The 20689-nt window shown below is 38.8% G+C and overlaps 1 protein-coding gene across 2 annotated transcripts in view; it reads right to left on the reverse strand.

Annotated features, from left to right (window-relative positions):
- Window positions 1-12392: 12392 nt before the first annotated feature.
- Window positions 12393-20689, reverse strand: part of LOC133448364 (proto-oncogene tyrosine-protein kinase Src-like) — a 28244-nt gene continuing 19947 nt past the window's right edge. For both annotated transcript variants that reach the window (XM_061726808.1, XM_061726807.1), the window contains 7 exons: window positions 18967-19116; window positions 18708-18863; window positions 17562-17741; window positions 17352-17428; window positions 16221-16374; window positions 15946-16077; window positions 12393-15563 (listed from right to left, as the gene is read on the reverse strand). In XM_061726808.1, the coding sequence (XP_061582792.1) occupies window positions 15355-15563; window positions 15946-16077; window positions 16221-16374; window positions 17352-17428; window positions 17562-17741; window positions 18708-18863; window positions 18967-19116 (1058 nt within the window). In that variant the 3' untranslated portion in view covers window positions 12393-15354. The remainder of the gene's footprint in view (window positions 15564-15945; window positions 16078-16220; window positions 16375-17351; window positions 17429-17561; window positions 17742-18707; window positions 18864-18966; window positions 19117-20689) is intronic.

Genomic DNA, 20689 nt, shown 5'->3' on the forward strand with positions numbered 1-20689 from the left:
TTGGATTAGATAACAATAGTAAAAAAAAAAAAGAATTAGAGAAAACGTTTTCCGCACCGTTTTTGTTATTTTGAGCGTGCGGCCCGCGAGAAAAAAATCCGGCCCGCCAAGCAAAATGAGTTTGACACCCCTGTCTTAAAGTGTCTTATGATGATGATATGATACCTAGATGGTAACAGCTAAATGGTTTATCTGGTGTCACAATGGGTTTGAAAATTTACTAGATTCTTTTTGTAATGTTGGTACATCCCAAATCTATTCCATTTAAGTTACGGAAATTTACTTTTTCACTCTCTTCATCCAAACCAAAACCACGATTCAGCAATCATCACATGAAGTGTCACTGTCAGATGGAGGAACCGAAACACTTGGATGTAGCACACACTTAACTTTTACTCCGTTGTGTGATTGACTTCCTAATGCTGACAAGTAATTTTTGGAGGTTCCAAGTCGAGTCTCGAGTCTCTTATGGCTGCACTGAGCAATTACACAACTATAAACACAGCCGCCCTTAATCATCCTTCCACCGCGTACGCTGGCCTCCCCCCAGCATGCAATCTAGGTGGACGCGCCGCTCCATGGCTGTAGCGCTGACTTAGGAGGCCTGTGGGACCCCTGAGTTTCCCTCTTCTCTTTGGATGCGCTATACTGGAATCGTATTTCGTTGTGTCGGGACGCTGGCCCAACGACAAATAAAGAACCTCACCTTAATCCTTGAAACACATGTCACCTGGTGGGACACTGTCATCATTTATGACAACATATAATGTAATTATATACAGTATATATATACAGTAAATCAGCAGTAGTGGTAACATCTTTTATCAACAATATTAACCTGCCTGTAGCTGACATTAATAATACCTCGTCTTTTTCTCAGCTAGAGCGAGCAGGTATCAGATTGTAGAAGAATGGGTTATCCAACTGTTTCTGTGGTTACGATAACAACAGCATCCTATGTGAATTGTGAACAACTCTGTCAAGAAAATAACCATTTAACTTTCTAAAATTCTAAACCAACACCAGTCAACTCAGTTTGTTTTAAAGTTGGCTAACAGTCTGTGGTAATCAAGGCCTGTATATGCGCCACTGCAGCAGAAACATTTATTTGTTTTCTCAAATTGGCAAGAACAAGAGCAGCGTTTTAATTTTTCACAAAATCAGGGACTTTTTATAATCTGGGAGGTAAAATTTGGACTTTTTCAATAATTTCTCACCAATCACATACTAGCTGTCAGTACGGAAGAGTATTAGAGCCATGTAGGGTTAGATTTTTTTTTATTGTGCACTTCGAGAAAAAAAGTCGAAATGTCGAGAAAAAAGTCGAAATGTCGAGGAGAAAAAAGTCGAAATGTCGAGAATAATGTTGAAGTACAATTTCGAGAATAAAGTTGAAATGTTAAGAAAAAAGGCGAGATTTTGACTTTATTCTTGAAATTGTATTTCAACATTATTCTCGACATTTCGACTTTTTTCTCAAAGTGCACAATAAAAAAAATCTTCCCCTCTCAAATATTTTTTCTCCTGCCTGGCCCTAATACTCTTCCGTACAGTCAGACACCACACGAGGAACAAAGTTCTGTTCAGATGATGATGCGCTGAGAACATGCTGCAAGAACTCCCAAACCAGGAACAAAGAATAATATCGTGTTTTTCTCACAGTCTTTGGAGTGAGAACAAATTTCTGTGTTTCAGAGTATAAAAAAACCCTTATTGATTGCTTTTTGAACTTTTAAGTGACTGGCAAATTTTGATTAATTTTGAGGTGCCGGGGAAATTTGAAACCACAAACTCTGCAACCACATGTAATATAGTTGGCAATTCTGTTGTTTGTCTTGCGTGTAGTTGCTTTTGGCTGAACTTTAAAGACACTGCAAGCTTACGTCCAATGAAACTGAAGGGAAGGACCTTCTGACAGAAAAGAATTCACGGAGGAAAAAGCAAAATGTTAAAGAGTGTTCATTAGTGTCAAATCACAAGGCCAAGTGGAGTCTCAAGTCTTTTGAGAACATGAGTCAAGTCACGTATGAAGTCACGGGATTTCATGACCTTTAAGTGCACCTTGAGTTTATCAATGATGAATGATAATGAAGGTTTTACTCTGATTACAGATCCTTAATGTAAATGCTAGTCGGTAGCAGATTGGCGATGACTTAGGTAGAAGAAAAGCACCTAGATCAAGGTTTCCTCCTCTGGAAACAAACACTGGATCTTCCTCAGGATGTCTGAGTTAATGTCACTCGATGACAAATTATAGGACTCCAAAGTCAAGATGGTTCAATAGCTGATGAGATATTCTCATAATTGCCATCCAGAGATAGAACAAAAGAAAGAAAGGCACGTTGGGGTGGGTGATGATGGGATTCTGCATTGAGCACATCACTAGTGATATCCACTAAAGCACAATACACATAATATCCACCTACTGTGTGCCAAAATACCACAGCTATGCTGGAAAAGATAGGGCCCAATAAAAGCATTTGTCTGGCAATCCTGCAAACAGATTACTTTGAACAAAAAGACTTTTTCTTCTTCATCCAGGGCCCCAATCCTCCAATAACAAACCACTGAAAGGCAATGAAAGAGCAGATAGATATACATAAATCTCCTTTTAACTCATACTAAAGCAAGATTAAATCCTCTGCTTGCTCTTGCGTCAAAACGCTGGAAAATGCGGGACATATTTTAAAGTCTCTTGAAGATGTGTGGACAGGTTTTCAAGCGAATCAAAACCATTCCCAAACCCCGGCTTGCTAGCATGACTGAACGGAGTCTGAGGTGAAAATTTTCCTGCCGAGGCGACTGCCACCGGTAACAGCTGCAGAGATCTCCACAACCCATAACAAATTGGCAGGCAGCATGGCAGTAATGCAGGTCGGACTATAAACAGCTCTGTCAACACGGCGCGGCACTTCACAACAAAGGAAGGCTGATTAAAGTTTGTGGCTGTCTGCACACCTGTTCATCCTCTGATATCAAACAAGATCTCTCGCTACAGTTCATACGCTGTACAGTGTATTTCCTACAGTCTGAGGGGAGTCATTAAGAGCATAAAGGAAACTCCGGGGATTGTTCGTACATGTAGCTGAGTAATCTTGCTGCTGTTTGAACTTCTGGTGGAGATATGTGGGCCAGGTCTTAGAGCGTCAAACTGACAATATCTACAGTGCAGATGAGGAGGAACAGGAAGAATTAGGTTTGTAAGGATCAGATGAAAAAGGAGAGTATAGCAGAAAAAAATCCTACTTTCAAATTAATCATAAATACATATTTACAGTCCGATCGGTTGACTCCAATAATTCATTTTCTTCTGTCTGACACATCACCAGACCAAAGTGGTATATTGAGTTTAATAACCCCAAATAAAAAAAACAAACAGACAGTGACTCAGGCTTTTGAAACTTTTGCATTTCAGGCTTGCAACAAATTAAAAAAAAAAAAAGAAAATGAAATATACATAGAGGTACGGAAGAGTATTAGGGCCACGCAGGAGAAAAATAAAAATAATAATTTAGAGGAGGAAGATTTTTTTTCATTATGCACTTCGAGTAAAAAGTCGAAATTTCGAGAAAATTATGTCGTACAGAAATTATATCGTATTTTTAATATATTTTTTATTTCTGACTTTTTAGTCTTTTTACCCCTCCACTGCATGTGTGTGCTAAGTGTACTGCTGCCAACAAAAATAAGTGTCCCCACTGAGGGAGAAAATAAAGGATATCTTATCTTATCTTATCTTAAAAAAGTTGAAATGTCGAGAAAAAAGTCGAAATGTCGAGATTAATGTTGAAGTACAATTTCGAGAATAAAGTCGAAATGTATTTCAACTTTATTCTCAAAATGTCGGCTTTATTCACGAAATTTCGACTTTATTCTTGAAATTGTATTTCAACATTAATCTCGACATTTCGACTTTTTTCTCGAAGTGCACAATAAAAAAAAAATCTTCCCCTCTCAAATATTTTTCTTCCTGCATGGCCCTAATACTCTTCCGTATAGAGGCAATTCAGTGCTAGTGAGGATCAAGCGGACAACTGTACTGCTCCAAACGTCTGCTCCTGTAGGAGATAAAACCTTGATTCTCATTCAGTCCTGTATTTAGCCTCCACTTCTTAAGATGTTCTCCTTAAATTCACTCTGAGAAATCTATGAGAAACGGGAAACACAAAAAATGTATGCCTGAGTCAGATATCTTGATGAGCTCATTTCAGCCTTTTTTATCGGCTTCTTTATTTTTCCTTTGTAAAAGAATGTAAGCCAACATAGAGACAAGTTGCCAACTCCGCCCAGAAAGGCCTCTGCTGACGGTTGAACCTAGAAATGTTCTTTCTTGGAGGGATCAACGTTAACCATAAAGCCACCATGCTACCTAAAAGAAGTGATCAATCTTTACCCGTGCATTTATAAAGGAACTGCAGTGCACCAGAAAGTGCCTTCGTTCTCAGCAAAATGACAATAGTGCTTTAAAACTGGTAAGAATGTTACTGCAGCGGCTGGCAAGTAATGCATTTCATTTTATTATTACAGTCAGATGAGCTCTGTTTTAAAACTTAGAGGGAGAATAAACTAAGATTTAGTGTGTCTCTGGAGAAAAACAAAACAAAACAAACAGGAGAAATAAGCCAAAGTCTCAGTTTGATACCACACCGATCTTATTTTTGCAAATGAAATGCAAACAGCTTCATCCGCAGGTTGCCTCAGATAGGATACATAAATAAATAGAAATGTCACAAATACTGAAGTATTTTATTTTTTTGCATACATTTTCTTCCACAAGCATTTAAAACACCTACTGTTAGACTTTTAACTTAATATTTTTTTGCACATCCTTTTGAGGCAATCGCTCCAATCATGTGATTCCTGTAACGCTCAATGAGACTTCTGCAACTGCAGACCGGTATTTTGGCCAAGTACTTGTGAACAAACTGCTACAGTTGTCTCAAGTATATTTGCACAGATGTCCACCACTTCAGAATAGTCCAGTGTTTTCTTTTTAGTCATTCTTGGGTGTTTTTAGTTGTGTGTTTTGGTTCATTATCCTCTTGGAGGACCCATGAGACCAAGCTTTCTGACACTGGATGGCACATTTGACTCCAGAACATCTGCTAGGTCTTGAGATTTCATTGTTTCCTGGACAGATTCAAGACACCTTGTACCAGATGCAGCAAAGCAGCTCCAGAACATACTGTAACCTAGAGAGCTTCCTCCATGTTAGCTACAGTCTACTTTTCTATGGATGCTCCATTTCTGTGTCTGTGAAGAGCTTGAACTAATGTTACTTCCTAAAGAGCTCCGGTTTTGTTTCATTTGAAGGTTTAGTGCCATATCAACCAGAGGTGTCAAGTAACAAAGTACAAATACTTTGTTACCTTACTTAAGTAGAAATTTTGGTTATCTATACTTCACTGGAGTAATTATTTTTCAGACGACTTTTTACTTTTACTCCTTACATTTTCACGCAATTATCTGTACTTTTTACTCCTTACATTTTAAAAACAGCCTTGTTACTCTATTTCATTTCGGCCTTTAAAAAAAAAAGACTATCCAGTTAAATTTCGCCATCCGGATAGAGTGAATTTGGTTGTAGTTGTTTCAGATGTTCTTGTCCAGTTTTGTTCTTACATCCGTTCCCTCAGATTCCTGCAACTAAACTTGGATGTACATTCCAATAAAGGTTAGGATAAATGATAACATGCCTCTGAAGTTTGACTTATTGCACCATTACAATACTTATAGGTAACTAGTCTTCATATCTCCTGCTCTCTGAAACACATGTTAATGCTCAATAGTACACATATATGGTTCTTTAATATATTTGCATTATACTAAGATGCATTCATTTTCAATGGCTTTAGTCCTTAATGTCTTTTTTTCCCCTTACATTACTTTTACTTTTATACTTTAAGTAGTTTTGAAACCAGTACTTTGATACTTTTACTTGAGTTGATACTTCAACTTCTACAGGAGTATTTTTAAACTCTAGTATCTATACTTCTACCTGAGTAATGAATGTGAATACTTTTGACACCTCTGATATCAACACACATTGTGACAAACTCCAGTCTGTTTTTTTTCCTCATGATTTGCTTTCAACAGCGGCTTCCTCCTCCGTCCTCCACTTTGGCTAGGACAGTGATGGATGGTGTGAATTGACCCTGATGAGCCTTGACCTTGGAGTTCACCTTGAATCTCTTTAGAAGTTGTTCTAAGCTCTCTTGTTAAATGTGACATCAATTTCCCTCTTGTGTCCAGGGACGTTGGCAAGATCCCAAACTTCTAAATGACATTTGTAGCTGTGGTAGCAGGAACATGGAGCTGCTTGGAGATGGTTTTATAGCCGTTACCTTTAACATGCTTGTATTTGTCTTTCTGATCTCCTCAGCTCACACCACGATACCAAATACCAGAGGGACTATTTTTCACCCTTTAATTAGGTAGTCCGACTGTTTGCAATATTGAAGACACCTCTGATGTTAATTACAGAACACACTGAAGCTGTAGCAGTGCTGCGGGTGAGCAACGGCTTCGTTATTTACACCTCCATGCCTCATTTATTTCTGTCCACAGTTTGGTTGTGTCTTTCAAAAGCTTTTCAACATCTGTATTATCTTTTTTTTACATCACGAGTGAGAGCACCGTTCAGACCGAACGGTTTCCCCAAACAAAGATTGAGACAAAAAAAAAATTCTTTTTTTATTTTCAAATGTTAAGAAGATCTCAAATTGTGAGCAGCTTCTGCCTCCAGCTTGAGGTTGTGGGATTCTGTTTCATGATTTATCAGAGTGCAGTGAACGTAGCTGATTCCCAGTCTAAACTTTAAGAGAGTGCTGAAAGCCGTTTCCTTTCCGTGTTCGATGACTGACAGTGAAAACACTTGAAATAATAAAGCAGACACTGAGGTAAAACTGCAGAGGCTCATCCAGCTCTGATATCTTCATCTGCACTGAGTGTGAGTGGAGACTCGGACCATTAGTGGGGGAACAGACAGAAAAAAAAGAAACATGCCAAAACATGACTATTATCCAACTCCTCTCAGAGGTTGCCATGCTCCTGTCACTCAGATGAGCTGAAAACAAACAGTAACCATAGCCCAGTGTGTGTGTGTGTGTGTGTGTGTGTGTGTGTGTGTGTGTGTGTGTGTGTGTGTGTGTGTGTGTGTGTGTGTGTGTGTGTGTGTGTGTGTGTGTGTGTGTGTGTGTGCAGTACTCTCTTGCATGGTATCAGCAGCAGTCACTTAGAGAGTGTGAGTCAGTGTGTTTACAGTTTTCACAGATGGAGCTCTGACACTGTCTGGATAACTGAGATAAATGGCTCTTACTGCAGCCCAGCAGATGGGAAAAGCAACAGCTTTCACACACACGCACACACACACACACACACACACACACACACACACACACACACACACACACACACACACACACACACACACAAACCCACAGAGGTACTGTATGTGCTTCTGCATGCCTATGCATTCATGGGACCAGACACGCATGGGTGCACAAAAGCAAAACAGACACACACAGATGAGTAACTTTCCCCAGCGGATCTTTTTGGACACCTTTTAATCTCTGTTTGGCACAGGTACATGATCAACACCCTCTGGACCAAAAGAGAACGTGTTGTGCTTGAAATCAACCACTTTCTTTCTCACCTGATACATGTTTGCACCCAATCAAAACAGAGCAGGAAACAGGAACGAGTTGCAACTCATTAGTGGGAAAGTGTAAGCTTGGCGATCGACTCAATATGGCCACTGATTTGAGCCAATACGGGAAGACATCATCTGTGGTCAATTATCATCCGCTGTCTGTTTCAGGGATGAAGCAAGAAAAGAGAGACAAAGAGAAACAAAGATAACCCATGTCTTCCCATGTGTAATGCATTTTAAATTGCAGCTTTTAATCTGATTCTGTGAGGATACATTGGCTCTAATCCAGGGAAACGTGGACACAGAGCAACGGTTAGTGTTATTTAGTGTAGGTTATTACCAAATACCAGGTGGGTGCTCTGCTGCTGAATGAGCCTCTCCTGATATACTACTCCTGATGAATACTGCCCCCTTGTGGACAGAACTGCTTCGAATGTGGGCAGAATGACTTTCTGTTGACCAGGCATCTGTGGAGCAGAGGTGGGTAGTAACGAGTTACATTTACTCCGTTACATTTACTTGAGTAAGTTTTGGGAAATTTTGTACTTTTAGGAGTAGTTACTTTTCTTTTATCCCTTTTATCCACATACGCGTCAATCAAATCAAATCAAATCAAATCAAATCAAACTTTATTTTTAAAGCACCTTTCATACAAAAAAAATGTAACACAAAGTGCTTTTCATAAAACATAAACATAAAATGTATTAGTGCCCCCCCCCCCTCCCCCTCCCCGCACACACACAGATAGACACACGCAGACACATGGTGCAGACATGGCTAGGCACAGAGGATCCAGGTGACGAAACGGTAACAGGGAGCCGTCCACGCCAGGAGGTCTCATAGCCCGCAGCTAGAAGGGGGGGGGGGCCCACAGAGACCATCCCGGCCCGGACGGATAGAGAAGTCCACACCACAGCGGTGAAGCCGTGGTGCAGAACTCCACCACCATCCAGGCCAGAACCATCCCCAGGACGACCCCCTGCAGGCCAGAGTCACTCCCAGCATGGAGGCTCCCCATGAGGAAACACTGGAGATAAAAGCTACAAGAAAACAGGATAAAATACACTAATAGAGTTTAAAAAGTATAACATAACGTAAAATCCTAAAAGTATGTCTAAAAAGCAAGACATTAAAAACTAAAGGACTAAGACAGTAAAATGTATAAAATAGACCATAAATAACGACTAAAATATTTAGATAAAACATTAAGATAAAACAATGAGAATAAATTATGATAATAAAAAAGGATAAACTAACTATAAAACAGAGTAGTAAGATCCAATAAAAATAAGGGTGAGCATAAAAAATGTAAAAGAGTTAAATGAGTCAGTTAAAAGCCTGATTAAAGAGATGAGTCTTGAGCCTCTTTTTAAAAACATCAACAGTCTCTGCGGCCCTGAGGTTCTCCGGGAGGCTGTTCCACAATCGGGGACCATAAAAACTGAATGCCGCCTCCCCGTGTGTCCTAGTTCTAACTTTTGGTATGGTTAAAAGGCCAGCACCGGAGGACCTCAGGGTCCGTGAGGGTTGATAGGGTAAAAGTAGTGCAGACAAATAAGAAGGCCCAAGACCATTAAGACACTTAAAAACTAGTAAAAGAACCTTAAAATCAACCCTGAAGCGCACAGGGAGCCAATGCAGCGATTTTAAAACAGGTGTAATGTGCTCCCGCCCTCTGGTCCTCGTCAGCACGCGTGCGGCTGAGTTCTGTAGTAATTGTAGATTGTACATGTTCTTTTTGGGAAGACCAGAGAGCAGGGCGTTACAATAATCTAAACGACATGAGATAAAAGCATGCATTAGCACCTCCGTGCTGGCCTGAGAGAGAAACGGGCGGACTCTGGCTATGTTCTTAAGATGGTAAAAACCGATCTTTGTTATGTTTTTAATATGTGGAATAAAAGTGAGCTCAGAGTCAAAAATCACGCCCAGATTTTTAACTGATTTTGAGGGTTTAAAATCCTGTAACTTTGGTAAAAGTTTCTCTCTCTGGCCTTCAGGACCGATGAGTAAAATCTCTGTTTTGCCCTGGTTGAGCTGTAGGAAGTTTGCTGCCATCCATGACTTGATGTCTAAAATACAGTTAAAAAGGGCATCAATTGGCCCTGTGTCATCAGTGTCATCAATCTCATGACATCACTGGGTGATTCTTTGGGAAAAATGTTTGTTTTTGCATGTTTTGTCACATTTACACAGACTCAAACACACACAGAGTTTCTATGAGTTCATGGGCTTGTTCTAGTTCTGCCTGGTTAAAAAAGAAAAGTACAAAGGCTTGAAATTTGTGCTACGTGTGCTTAATTTATTTTTTTATTCTGTTATTATTTTCTTTATTTTATTATTTATTAAATTACTTGAATTTACTTTAAGATTATTTTAATGTAAGCTATTATTTATTAATTTTAATTTATTTAATTATTTTATTGATTTAATTTGCCTGAAGATGATTATTTTCTACTTTTGTCTGTTTGAATGGTTGTGTTAAAAAAAAAAATCAGACGTTACTCAACAGTTACTCAGTACTTGAGTAGTTTTTTCACCAAGTACTTTTTTACTTTTACTCAAGTCATTATTTGGATGACTACTTTTTACTTCTACTTGAGTCATATTATTCTGAAGTAACAGTACTTTTACTTGAGTACAGTTTTTGGCTACTCTACCCACCTTTGCAGTGGAGTAAATGTAAAAGCAATAAATCAATCATTAAATGATGTTGTTTTCATTCTTATCACAATGGTGTTCTAAGTGATTCAGTACCTTGACAATTAGCAAGGCAGAGAAAAACTAATTCATCAAAAACATAAGACACATTCAGATTTCGTCAAAAACTAATGAATAAACAGACATGATGTCAGGTCCAACAGTTTATTCATTTAACTTTAACAGTGAACATTAAAGGTTTAACAATGTCTTAATTTGACCTTATTTTTGTAGTACGCCACCAGTTTCTTGCTTTAAAGGGTCTCTGATTAAACCTTTGTCCTTATATGTTTAGTTTGTTCCATCCCAAAGCAGCAAAGCATCTAAGTTCATGTGATACGAACTTAGATTTTTTCAAGGAACTGTAAAAATAAAAGGAATCTCTTGAAAAGGATGGCACATGGTCACCTTCCGGGACGTGATCTCAGTGATGTGCAAAAAGAGGAATTATCACTCTGTTTAACAATGCTTCATGAACGCTAAATTCACCTCAAAGCTGTTTCATTGGTTGATGTGAGATTTCTCAAGTATCCTCTTTAACTATGGAGCTACTTTTAGCTATATTTGCAAGAGACATCTTCAGGAACAAAGTGTTTAGCTTCAAATTAGACAAATTATCCTGAAATATTAATGGATTTTGGTGCAAATTGTAAACCCAAGCTCTTTTGAGGAATGTCCAATAGGTGGAGCTCAGTGAGAACTTGTCAGAATTTTTAAGGCCATCAGTGATTTCATTTATGGTAGTTTGTTTTGCATGGTATTAACAACAAAATAATAATAATAATAATAATAATAATAATAATAATAATAATAATAATAATAATTATATATATATATATATATATATATATATATATATATATATATATATATATATATATATATATATATATATTTTTAAACTTTCTTTTTAACTATTTCATGAAGACCGAACAACAGACCGAGACCAGAAAAATGTGAACTTATTTGACTTATGTTATGGCAGGATCATCTGTTTAAAGTGAAAATACTTTATGAATGAAATAACACTGTAATCCTCCCTAAATGGAAGTAACATGCATAATAAATAAGCATAAATAATGATCAGTTGATTAACTTTTGCAAAGCTGTAAATTCAGCAATGGATGGGAAAACATTTTAAAAATCCCACTTCAAGTGTCCTGAATAGCTTGTATTACATTAAGGCAACTGGACTTCCTGTTGGTGGTTTTTGAAGACATCTCAGCTTCCATCCAGACGGCTCCCTCTGGTCAAACTGATCGTTGAGGAGTTTTGAGCTTATAAACTGCAGAAGTCATGTGCGACCACCATTACAACTCTCACACAGGAGTCAACCTTCATCTCAAGGATGGGGGACACTCTTTTCAGGCTTTTCACATTTACACATTTCAGACAGAGAAGATAGAGGCTTTGTAATAAGACAAAAATGAACCATTTATGTCCAATGAGAAAAGAGAAAACAGTAACTAAAGGACGAGGCCTCAGGTTTCACCTATCAAACACACACAATCCAGACCATTTCACAACTGTTCATACCTTGATTTCTGTGACTAAAACCAGTGAACATCGAACACACCGAGTGATCTGCAGCGACATATTATAAACTCAAAACTCCCCAGCGGTAACTTTGAAATGAGGAAGCTTCTGGTATACGGAAAGAACCGAGAAAAGGAAGACCATAGGGGGCATATATCAGCACAATTTGGAAAAAAGAGAAACGTTTTTCCAACCACCACATGTTCAACTTTTTATACGTTTTAATCCAGGATCTTAAGTTTCAGTTGGTAAATGGTTTCACTTCAGTCATCTTTTAGAGACATTTCACAGCCTTATGGTGCATTAAATGTCATTAATAAATGATCCTTGATCTTCTCTTCAGATGCCCATAAACCCTAGAAACGATGACTACACGATCTGATGATGGTCACATGACGAACCCACTTCTCTAAACTTTTGGCTCGTGATGGCTTGTGATGCACGTCGTATTTTTGGATCCTAAAAACAGCACACACACCAGCACGCACTCTTATCAAAACACATTTCAAATATAATTTATTGCACATTTAAAGATCAACATAAAGTGGCACGATACCAGTTTCAATCCTGTTACACCAAAACAGAACAAAAAAAAAAAAGGAGTCCTTACAAAATGTTCATACCTTTTGATTATAATCATAAATTTTGAACAAAATGGCCATAAAGTTGCAGGAATGCAAGACTGAAACTGCATAGATTCATAAAAAAAAACAACACATAAGAATGAGACACTTCTTTTATATGGCGTAAGACCCAGTGTGACCTCAGCGTTACTCATACGTGTCACGAGTCTTCCGACTTCCACAACATCCTGGTAATTCACAGGTGGCTCTGAGTGTTCACGCGAGCAGGGTTATTCCTGCCTAAAAAGAGGAAAGCACTGATACTAATGATGTTCTCGGAAAGACATGCATTTTTTTCAAGCCCAATCTGTTATTGTTTTGTTTTTTTCTTTATTTCTTTTTTTTGTTGCTGTTTTTGCAGAGAATGAGGTTTTAAACTGAACGTGGATTTCATAAAGGTAAAAAAAAGTGTCCTTCAGCCCTGTCTACAGTAGCATCTCATCATGGATTGGACATTGCAGGAGCAGGCTTCGTGTTACAATCCTGCTCATTGAGACAGAATGAAAGAAAAAAAAAAAAACCTGTACAAAAACAAAAATCACATGATAGTCACAGTCATTTGTTTGGGATCCTATTTACATCTTTGACCTTCTTATTCATCCAATACTTCATCGTCACAGCCCGAACTCCTTCCTCATCGTGGTTTCAGGGTTCTTGGTATTAAAAAGCTGTCATTGTCTGTGATCATTTATGTTGGCGGGCAAGGACTGCTGCGTCTTATTGCTGCATGGCTCATAATAACGTAACTGGTTTAGACAATCTAACACTTCTAAAATCAGCTCCTGTATATTAACTACCTTACAAACCAAAAACCCCTGTGAAATGCGAGACACCCGGCGTAAATAACTGCCGTTTGAAAGTGACAGACATGGTAAAGAGCAACAGTATGTACAGCGTGACAGTAAGTCATGAGGAGGGAAAGAAAAAAATAAATAAATAAAAGAAAAACCTCATGATCTGAGGGCAGTAAATGTTCAGAAGTTTGTATATGATCCCACATGGACCTAGAGTTATAAAATAAAATAAAAACAAACTCAAAGAAGAGCTGCTGAAGTACAGGAAATAGACGACTGCTGAGTGTTCAGTAGCATCTTTTAATGTAATAATATTGTATGCTATTAATTTAATAAAATTGTATGCTATTTTATATATAAATAAAACTGAATATGGACCTAAAAAAAAAAAAAAAACACATTGATGTACAGTACAGCATAAATACAAACCCAGCCAATGTTAAAGAGAAGAACGGCACAAAAGCATGCTAACTGGCTTCAAAATGCACTCATATTAAAGTCAAACACAGTTTTATTAGGGTTACCTGATCAGAGGTTTACAGTTTCATTAGGGCTGCCTGGTTGCATATTTTATAAGGGTAATAAGTTAAGAAAAACCAGCTATGTACTTAAGCAGACGGTTATGTTTTCTGTCCTGTTCACTCACCAACATGTAGTTTACTGGGGAGTTTTAAATTAATGATTAAAAACACTTGCTCCTTGGACAATTAAAAGCCTCATGATAGTAAAACAGTATATACACGGACAGCAGTAGAGAAATGAGTTTTGCTTTTTTTGTTTGTTTGTTTTTTGGCACGAAACACAAAAGGCTTTTTTCTTTTTTCCTTTTTTCACCATCTTGAGTTTGACTTCCTTGGCAGCCTTAATCGGCTTCTTAGTAGGTCGCATAAAAGTTTGATGAAAATCACCCCGTTTATGCTCGAGGAACGTGAACTGAAATGTATTAAAACTGCTCTTTAGTGCTACCGAAACCGTGCGGATCATGTTCAAATGCAAGATTCCTTTCAAATCAAACAAGCATTCAGACACTACCTGCATCAAAATAGTATTTTTTAATGGACGTTGGCTCCAGCATGATTAAATAAGAGAGAAAGGCCTCAAATGTTAGTTAATATTAGCTAATTTTCAGCATTGCAGAACCTGCCTTTTTGAGTACATTTACCCTGGCACAACCATGATGAAGGATTTGAACAATCTGGTCTCAATAAAAATAGAGATAAAGTGAAATCAGAAAGGTTTGCCTGTCACTGAACAAAAACCTTGAACCACAGGACATTTATTGTCCAAGTAAACATTGAGATAAAGATGCAAAGTAGAGTTCCACAGCTGAATTATCTGGAGACACTTTGAAGAAGCAGCACTTGAGAAAAACTGGAGAAAAAATACTGAAAAGTCAGACGGAAGGAAAAAAAAGAAAAGAGAGAAGGAAGCGAGGCAGAGCTGAGATAAAGGACGTTGAGGGAGACGGATTATCCTTTGGCACCTGAGCCACAGCGGCAGAGCTCCTCTGTGGGCGGGAAAGGTACCAGATGAAGATGTGGGAGACAGAGGAAGGAAAGGGTAGACTTCACTAAACAGCTCATGTCCAACTGAAATGTTTATTCCGGCAAGTTTATTCTTTTACCCTTCGCTCTGCCTATAGATCCTGATTTGGTTCCTCCCACATTAGGCGCACCTCGTAAAAACATTTATCCACAGGTTTAGTAGTTACTAAGTTCAGTCTGAGCCAGAGTATCGTCTGCAAGAGTTCTTTTACAGCTCTGAACCTCTTCTGTGAGCTTTGCAAGGATCGATGCTGTCCAGGTGGTTTTGCCGTAGTTCCTAAATTGAAAGCGAACGGGACTTCTGCAGGTTTCTATCTCAGTTTTGCTTCCACTAAAAAACTTCCTCACAAAAGAGTTTCACAGGCTCAGATCCTCCAACGGAGGCTCCTCTGGGGTCAGTTAGTGCAGATTGTTCAGTGCTGAGGTCCCTCCTTCTCCTCCTTCTCCTCCTTCCCCTCCTGCTCTTCCTCCTCCTCCTCTTCCTCCGTGTTGGCTTCAGTGTGGTTCTATAGGTTCTCTCCCGGCTGATACTGGGGTTCTGTGGAGGTGAAGTAGTCCTCTAGGAAGCCCTGCAGGTACTCAAACGTTGGCCTCTCTTCTGGATCCTTCCTCCAGCACGAGAGCATGAGCTCATGTAAAGAACTGGGGCATTCTGCCGGGCAAGGCATCCTGTAACCGCGCTCCACCTGGTCCAGCACCTCACGGTTAACCATACCTGCCAACGGGAACAGGAAGTCACATTTAAAAGAAGATCCCACTTCCTTTTTGCAAATTGAACGATTTAGTTTATTTGCACTGCTACATCTGTGATAAATATTTATCAGTTTGAATTTTTTCAAACAAAATACTTGAGCATTTCAAAATACAACTAACCTTCCTCATAAATCATTGATTGGCTGATTAAAAACAAAGACGCTATACCCAATAAACAACATGATATGAAATTTAAATCTCATTTTTCAGAAGTGAAATCATAACTTTGATTTTATTTTTGAATTTTGCAATAGCAAAGAAATTCATTGCAACTCTTTCTTTCATCATCTCACGCGACTCCTTATTTGAATGTGAACATCTCTGTAGTCGAAGGACACATTTACCTGGATAAGGAACTCTGCCTTTGGTCGCCAGCTCTGTGAGCAGCACACCGAAAGACCAGACGTCTGACTTGATGGTGAAACGACCGTACAACGCTGCCTCCGGGGCCGTCCACTTGATTGGGAACTTGGCTCCTAAGAAGGAAATTTTTGAAAATAAAAAGAAAACATTTCTTGCACTATCCTTATCATCTCTTTTGATTCATTAGTTTTTCTTCCATCTGTAACAAAACAAATTCTGTTCCTCTCTCAAAAAGTTGCGTAAGTCAGAAACCTACCCTGTCGTGCAGTGTACTCGTTATCTTCAATCAGTCTCGCCAGACCGAAGTCGGCCACCTTACACACCAGGCTGTCTCCTACCAGGATGTTGGCGGCACGCAGGTCTCTGTGAACGTAGTTCATCCTCTCCACATAGGCCATGCCTGCTGCAATCTGGTAAGAGACATGACAGGTTGGTTGTTTTTTTTTCCTGTTTTCACGTCATTTCAATGCATAGAGCAGGGGTGTCAAATGTGCGGCCCGAGAGAGATTTTCATGCAGCCCGCGAGAAGTTTCCAACGCAAAAAACCGAAATGTTAATTTACTAAAAAGGAAGGCATAAATAATTGCCATGGATCGCAGCATATCCGATAATATATTTCTTCTACAAATCCATCGTTATTCCACAAAGAGAGCAGTTTTCAACATTTTTTTAGTTTTCTAGAATGCATTTGCCGATTTTATTTCTTTGTAGATGGTCGGTTATTTTTATTAACTGACTACTATTATATATTTTCGCAGGAAAAATATCACTGCTAAAAAAGATGATAGAAGATATTTATTTGGAGAATTTCAGTTTTGAATATGAGGATAGTGACAAAGTAAAACCGTTAAAAAAGAAGTGCTGACTTTTTCGACACTGGCGTAAATATCCGCACCAATTTTTAAAAATAAATACACTTATTGTACTGGAAAAATCTCTAAATCACAAAGAAACACTCTTGGATGTACAGTAATAAGAAAGATCTTGCTTTTAAATACATTTCCTATAAAAAAACGAACTTGTTTCTGTTTATCTTTGTAAAATGATATTAAAAGTATCTTACATAATTTGAAAAAAAACGAGAAATTTCAAGAAAAGATCCTGAAGAAATATATTTTACATATTTAGAGTGTAAACAAAGTGCATATTTCCTTTAAAATTAACTAAACTGATATTGGATTAGATAAAAATAGTAAAAAAAAAAAGAATTCGAGAAAAAATTTTCCGCACTGTTTTCGTTATTTTGAGCGTGCAGCCCGCGAGGAAAAAATTGGTCAAATCCTGCCCGCCAAGCAAAATGAGTTTGACACCCCTGGCATAGAGGGAAAAAAAAAAAAACAAAAAAAAAAAAACCCAACACAGTAAACCTTAATGTTTAGTGCTTTACCTGAGCAGCCATGTCTACCAGCTGCGGCAGGCGGAGCATCTTCCCTGCGTCCCCTTTAAGGAAGTCCAGTAAGCTACCTGGGAACGCAGAGGAACGACACTGCTGTCATTTAAAACTGCAGAAACATTTGTTATTGTGGCTTAAAAAGTAAATAGACTCCTTTTTAAATCTGTCCGAGCACTTTCTCTACCAGGTTTTGTCCCGTATTACCTTGGCTCATGTACTCTGTCACGATGTAGATGGGCTCCTCGGACACGACAGCATACAACTGGACCAGCTTCTCGTGCCTCAGCTTCTTCATGACCTGTGCTTCCTGCAGAAAGGCCTCTGGAGACATGGTGCCAGGCTTTAGGGTCTTAATCGCTACCCGCGTTGTACCATTCCATGTGCCTGTCGTAAAAGGAGGAAAATTAGTTGTTGCGTTTACAAGGGTTTAGGTTAGGATGTGGCTTTCTTGTGGATTTCATGATGCTCCTTAGCTGCATATGTATGGAGCCAAATCAAAGCCAAAGGTTTTGCTAATTTGAAAATAAAATTTGAACCTGAAAATTCTTTTTTACAGTTAAATTCAGTATCAGATCTTTTTTTTCCAGTTTCAGAACTTTTTATTTCAGTTTCAAATCTTTTTTTCAGTTTCAGATCTTTTTTTTCAACTGAGAGGGGCGTGGAATCATGAGTGACAGCATATCAGAGAAGGCGGGGGAATTTCCTCAGTCATGTTGCCTTCAGGAAACGTAGGTTGCAGAAGTTATCAGTAGAAGTATGATTCAACACTGATTCAACACTTGGCAGTGGAAAAAACTAATATTAGTGACACATTTCTGTTTAAAAAGCTTGGAGCGGACGCCATCGCAAACGATACTGCGATGCATTCACGGTAGTATGTGGAAGTGGGAAATGTCAAACTTTAAAGTGTGGCTGTTGAACTGTACAGCCTGGCATAGTTTATTGCTTTTATACTGTACTGCAATTGGTGCCAAGTACGGTCTAAAACAGCTTTTCAAACAGAAATGTGTCACAAAATCGTTTTTTTCCACTGCCAATCACGTGAATATGGTGTATATACAGTGTTGAATCAAACTTCTACTGATAACTTCTGCAACCTACGTTTCCTGAAGGCAACATGACTGAGGAACGTCCCCCGCCTTCTCTGTTCTGCTGTCACTTATGATGCCACGCCCCCTACGCCAGATTGGGGCCAAAAGTCTGAAACTGAAAAAAAAAGATTTGAGACTGAAATAAAAAAAATTGAAACTGTAAAGAATTTTCAGGTTCACATTTTAGTTTCAAATTAGCAAAACTTTTGGCCTTGATTTGGCTCCATACACATGCAATACGGTGCATGAGTCTTCTTACCCATCCAGACTTCTCCAAAACAGCCCTGTCCCAGTTTAAGGTCCAGGCGGAGCGACTCTCGAGGAATCTCCCACGCGTCCCTGGCCAGCCCCTGAGTCTGAGGCTTGGCCACTGGACACACTTCTGTCAGAGCATGGCAGAGCCCGTCAGAGTGCACTGGTGGAGGAAAGTGAAAAGGCCAGGTTAGGGAGAGCTTAAGGGCTAGTGTAGTAAAAGTGTAACCCCCCCCCCCCCCCCCCGGTTTTGTCGGAGCGCTCACTGCGGTAGTGGAAGACTAGCTGCTGAAGGCTGGTGAACTGGGTGCGGGAAGTGATGTAGAAACCTCCGCTGTCCAGTTTCCTGATCTTGTAATGTTTAACGTTCAGGCCTTTGGTGTTATCGTAGTCGAGCACTGACAGACAATAGGCCCCTGTGAGCAAACGAGAGAACAGAGAGACGGTTAGGCCAAATAAAACCCTGGGACTCTGGGCCTCCGTGGCAGCTGCTCTGTGGGGTTTCCTAGCAGCTGTGCTCTGGACCCCCAACCATCTACCGTCCTGCCCACGGCCCACTTTCACTGAGGGTGGATTTTTACAGCATCTGATTGACTTATTTAATGAGACAGCTTTCAAAAAACTACATTTTACAAATGTAACCTAACAAAGACTTGGCACATGACTGAAGAAAGGATGTTTTAATTAACTTTAAAGCTGTTTAAAAGCAGGTTTAACATTTAAAAAAAAAATGCTAGTTTACGCACACTTTTACAAATAAGAGGAAAAAGAAAGAAAAAAATGATACTGCATGATTGCAAAGCCACAGTTTATCAAGAGTAGGGCTGGGCGATATGGACCAAAAGTCATATCTCGATATTTTCTAGCTGAATGGCGATACTCGATATATATCGATATTTTTTCTGTGCCATAATTAGGGTTTCCCCCAAAGCATTATAGCATAGCATCTCTGTTAGCTTCATTTTTTTCTGAGGCAAACCCTTAAAAAAACTTTTAATACAAAGCCTCGTGCCAAATGTCACACAGGTACATTTATTAACAGAGGTCTGCACAATATCAAAATGTATAAAACAAATGAAATAAAAATAAATTGCCTGCATATATAGAATAAAAATGCGTCTTGAATAAAATAAATATCCCTTTCCTGTATAACAATTAAATTAAAATACACTGTGCAATGAATACAATGTAGACAGTAACAGGCAGACTTTTCCACTGAGGTTGACACTTGTGCAAATAACAAAGTATTTGTGCAAATCTCAAATAAAACATTCAAGTCAATTTGTCACAAAATAAGCCATATCAAAATCATAAAAAAAAATAATGTTTCGATATAAACGATATTGTCTCGTACCATATCGCATTTGAAAATATATCGATATATTTTAAATTATTAAATTATATATTATTAAAACCTCGATATATCGCCCAGCCCTAATCAAGAGCCAATCATTACTGGCCAAAGAAAGAAAAAGAAAATTCTTACAGACAGAAATTGAACTTCTAAAATTGTGGCTTCGAAGGCGATTCAAAGGACTGCACCATTTTAACGAATGTAAGCACGACGGGGATGCTGTTACATATGAGAGAAAAATCCATTGCTTTGGATCTAGAGGTTTACCGACTGATGTTTACTGCCCTTCACTTGTCAGAAAGAAAATCTAGGTCAAGTCAAAGCACATTTGCACAAGTACAGTCACCACATGTAGCTTACACCTACGTTCTCAATGCACGCTGCAGCAGCAGCAGCTTAACCTCCGACTTCCACGTTCTTTTCCTAACTTACTTCAATCTAATTCTTTCATTGGGTTTTTTCTGTGAATGGCTTTCGTGAGCCGTGTGGATGCAACTTATATCTCACAGCCGTTTTCTGATTACGCAAGTAAAATGAGTCACGCAGACATGTCTAACAAGCTTATAAAGGGACATTATGATGAGTCAATATCATGTTCTGGTTTTTTGAGACCACAGATGTGACTGATGTATGAC

Source organism: Cololabis saira, chromosome 8 (genome assembly GCF_033807715.1).
Source record: "Cololabis saira isolate AMF1-May2022 chromosome 8, fColSai1.1, whole genome shotgun sequence".
In the NCBI taxonomy this organism is placed as follows: domain Eukaryota; kingdom Metazoa; phylum Chordata; class Actinopteri; order Beloniformes; family Belonidae; genus Cololabis; species Cololabis saira.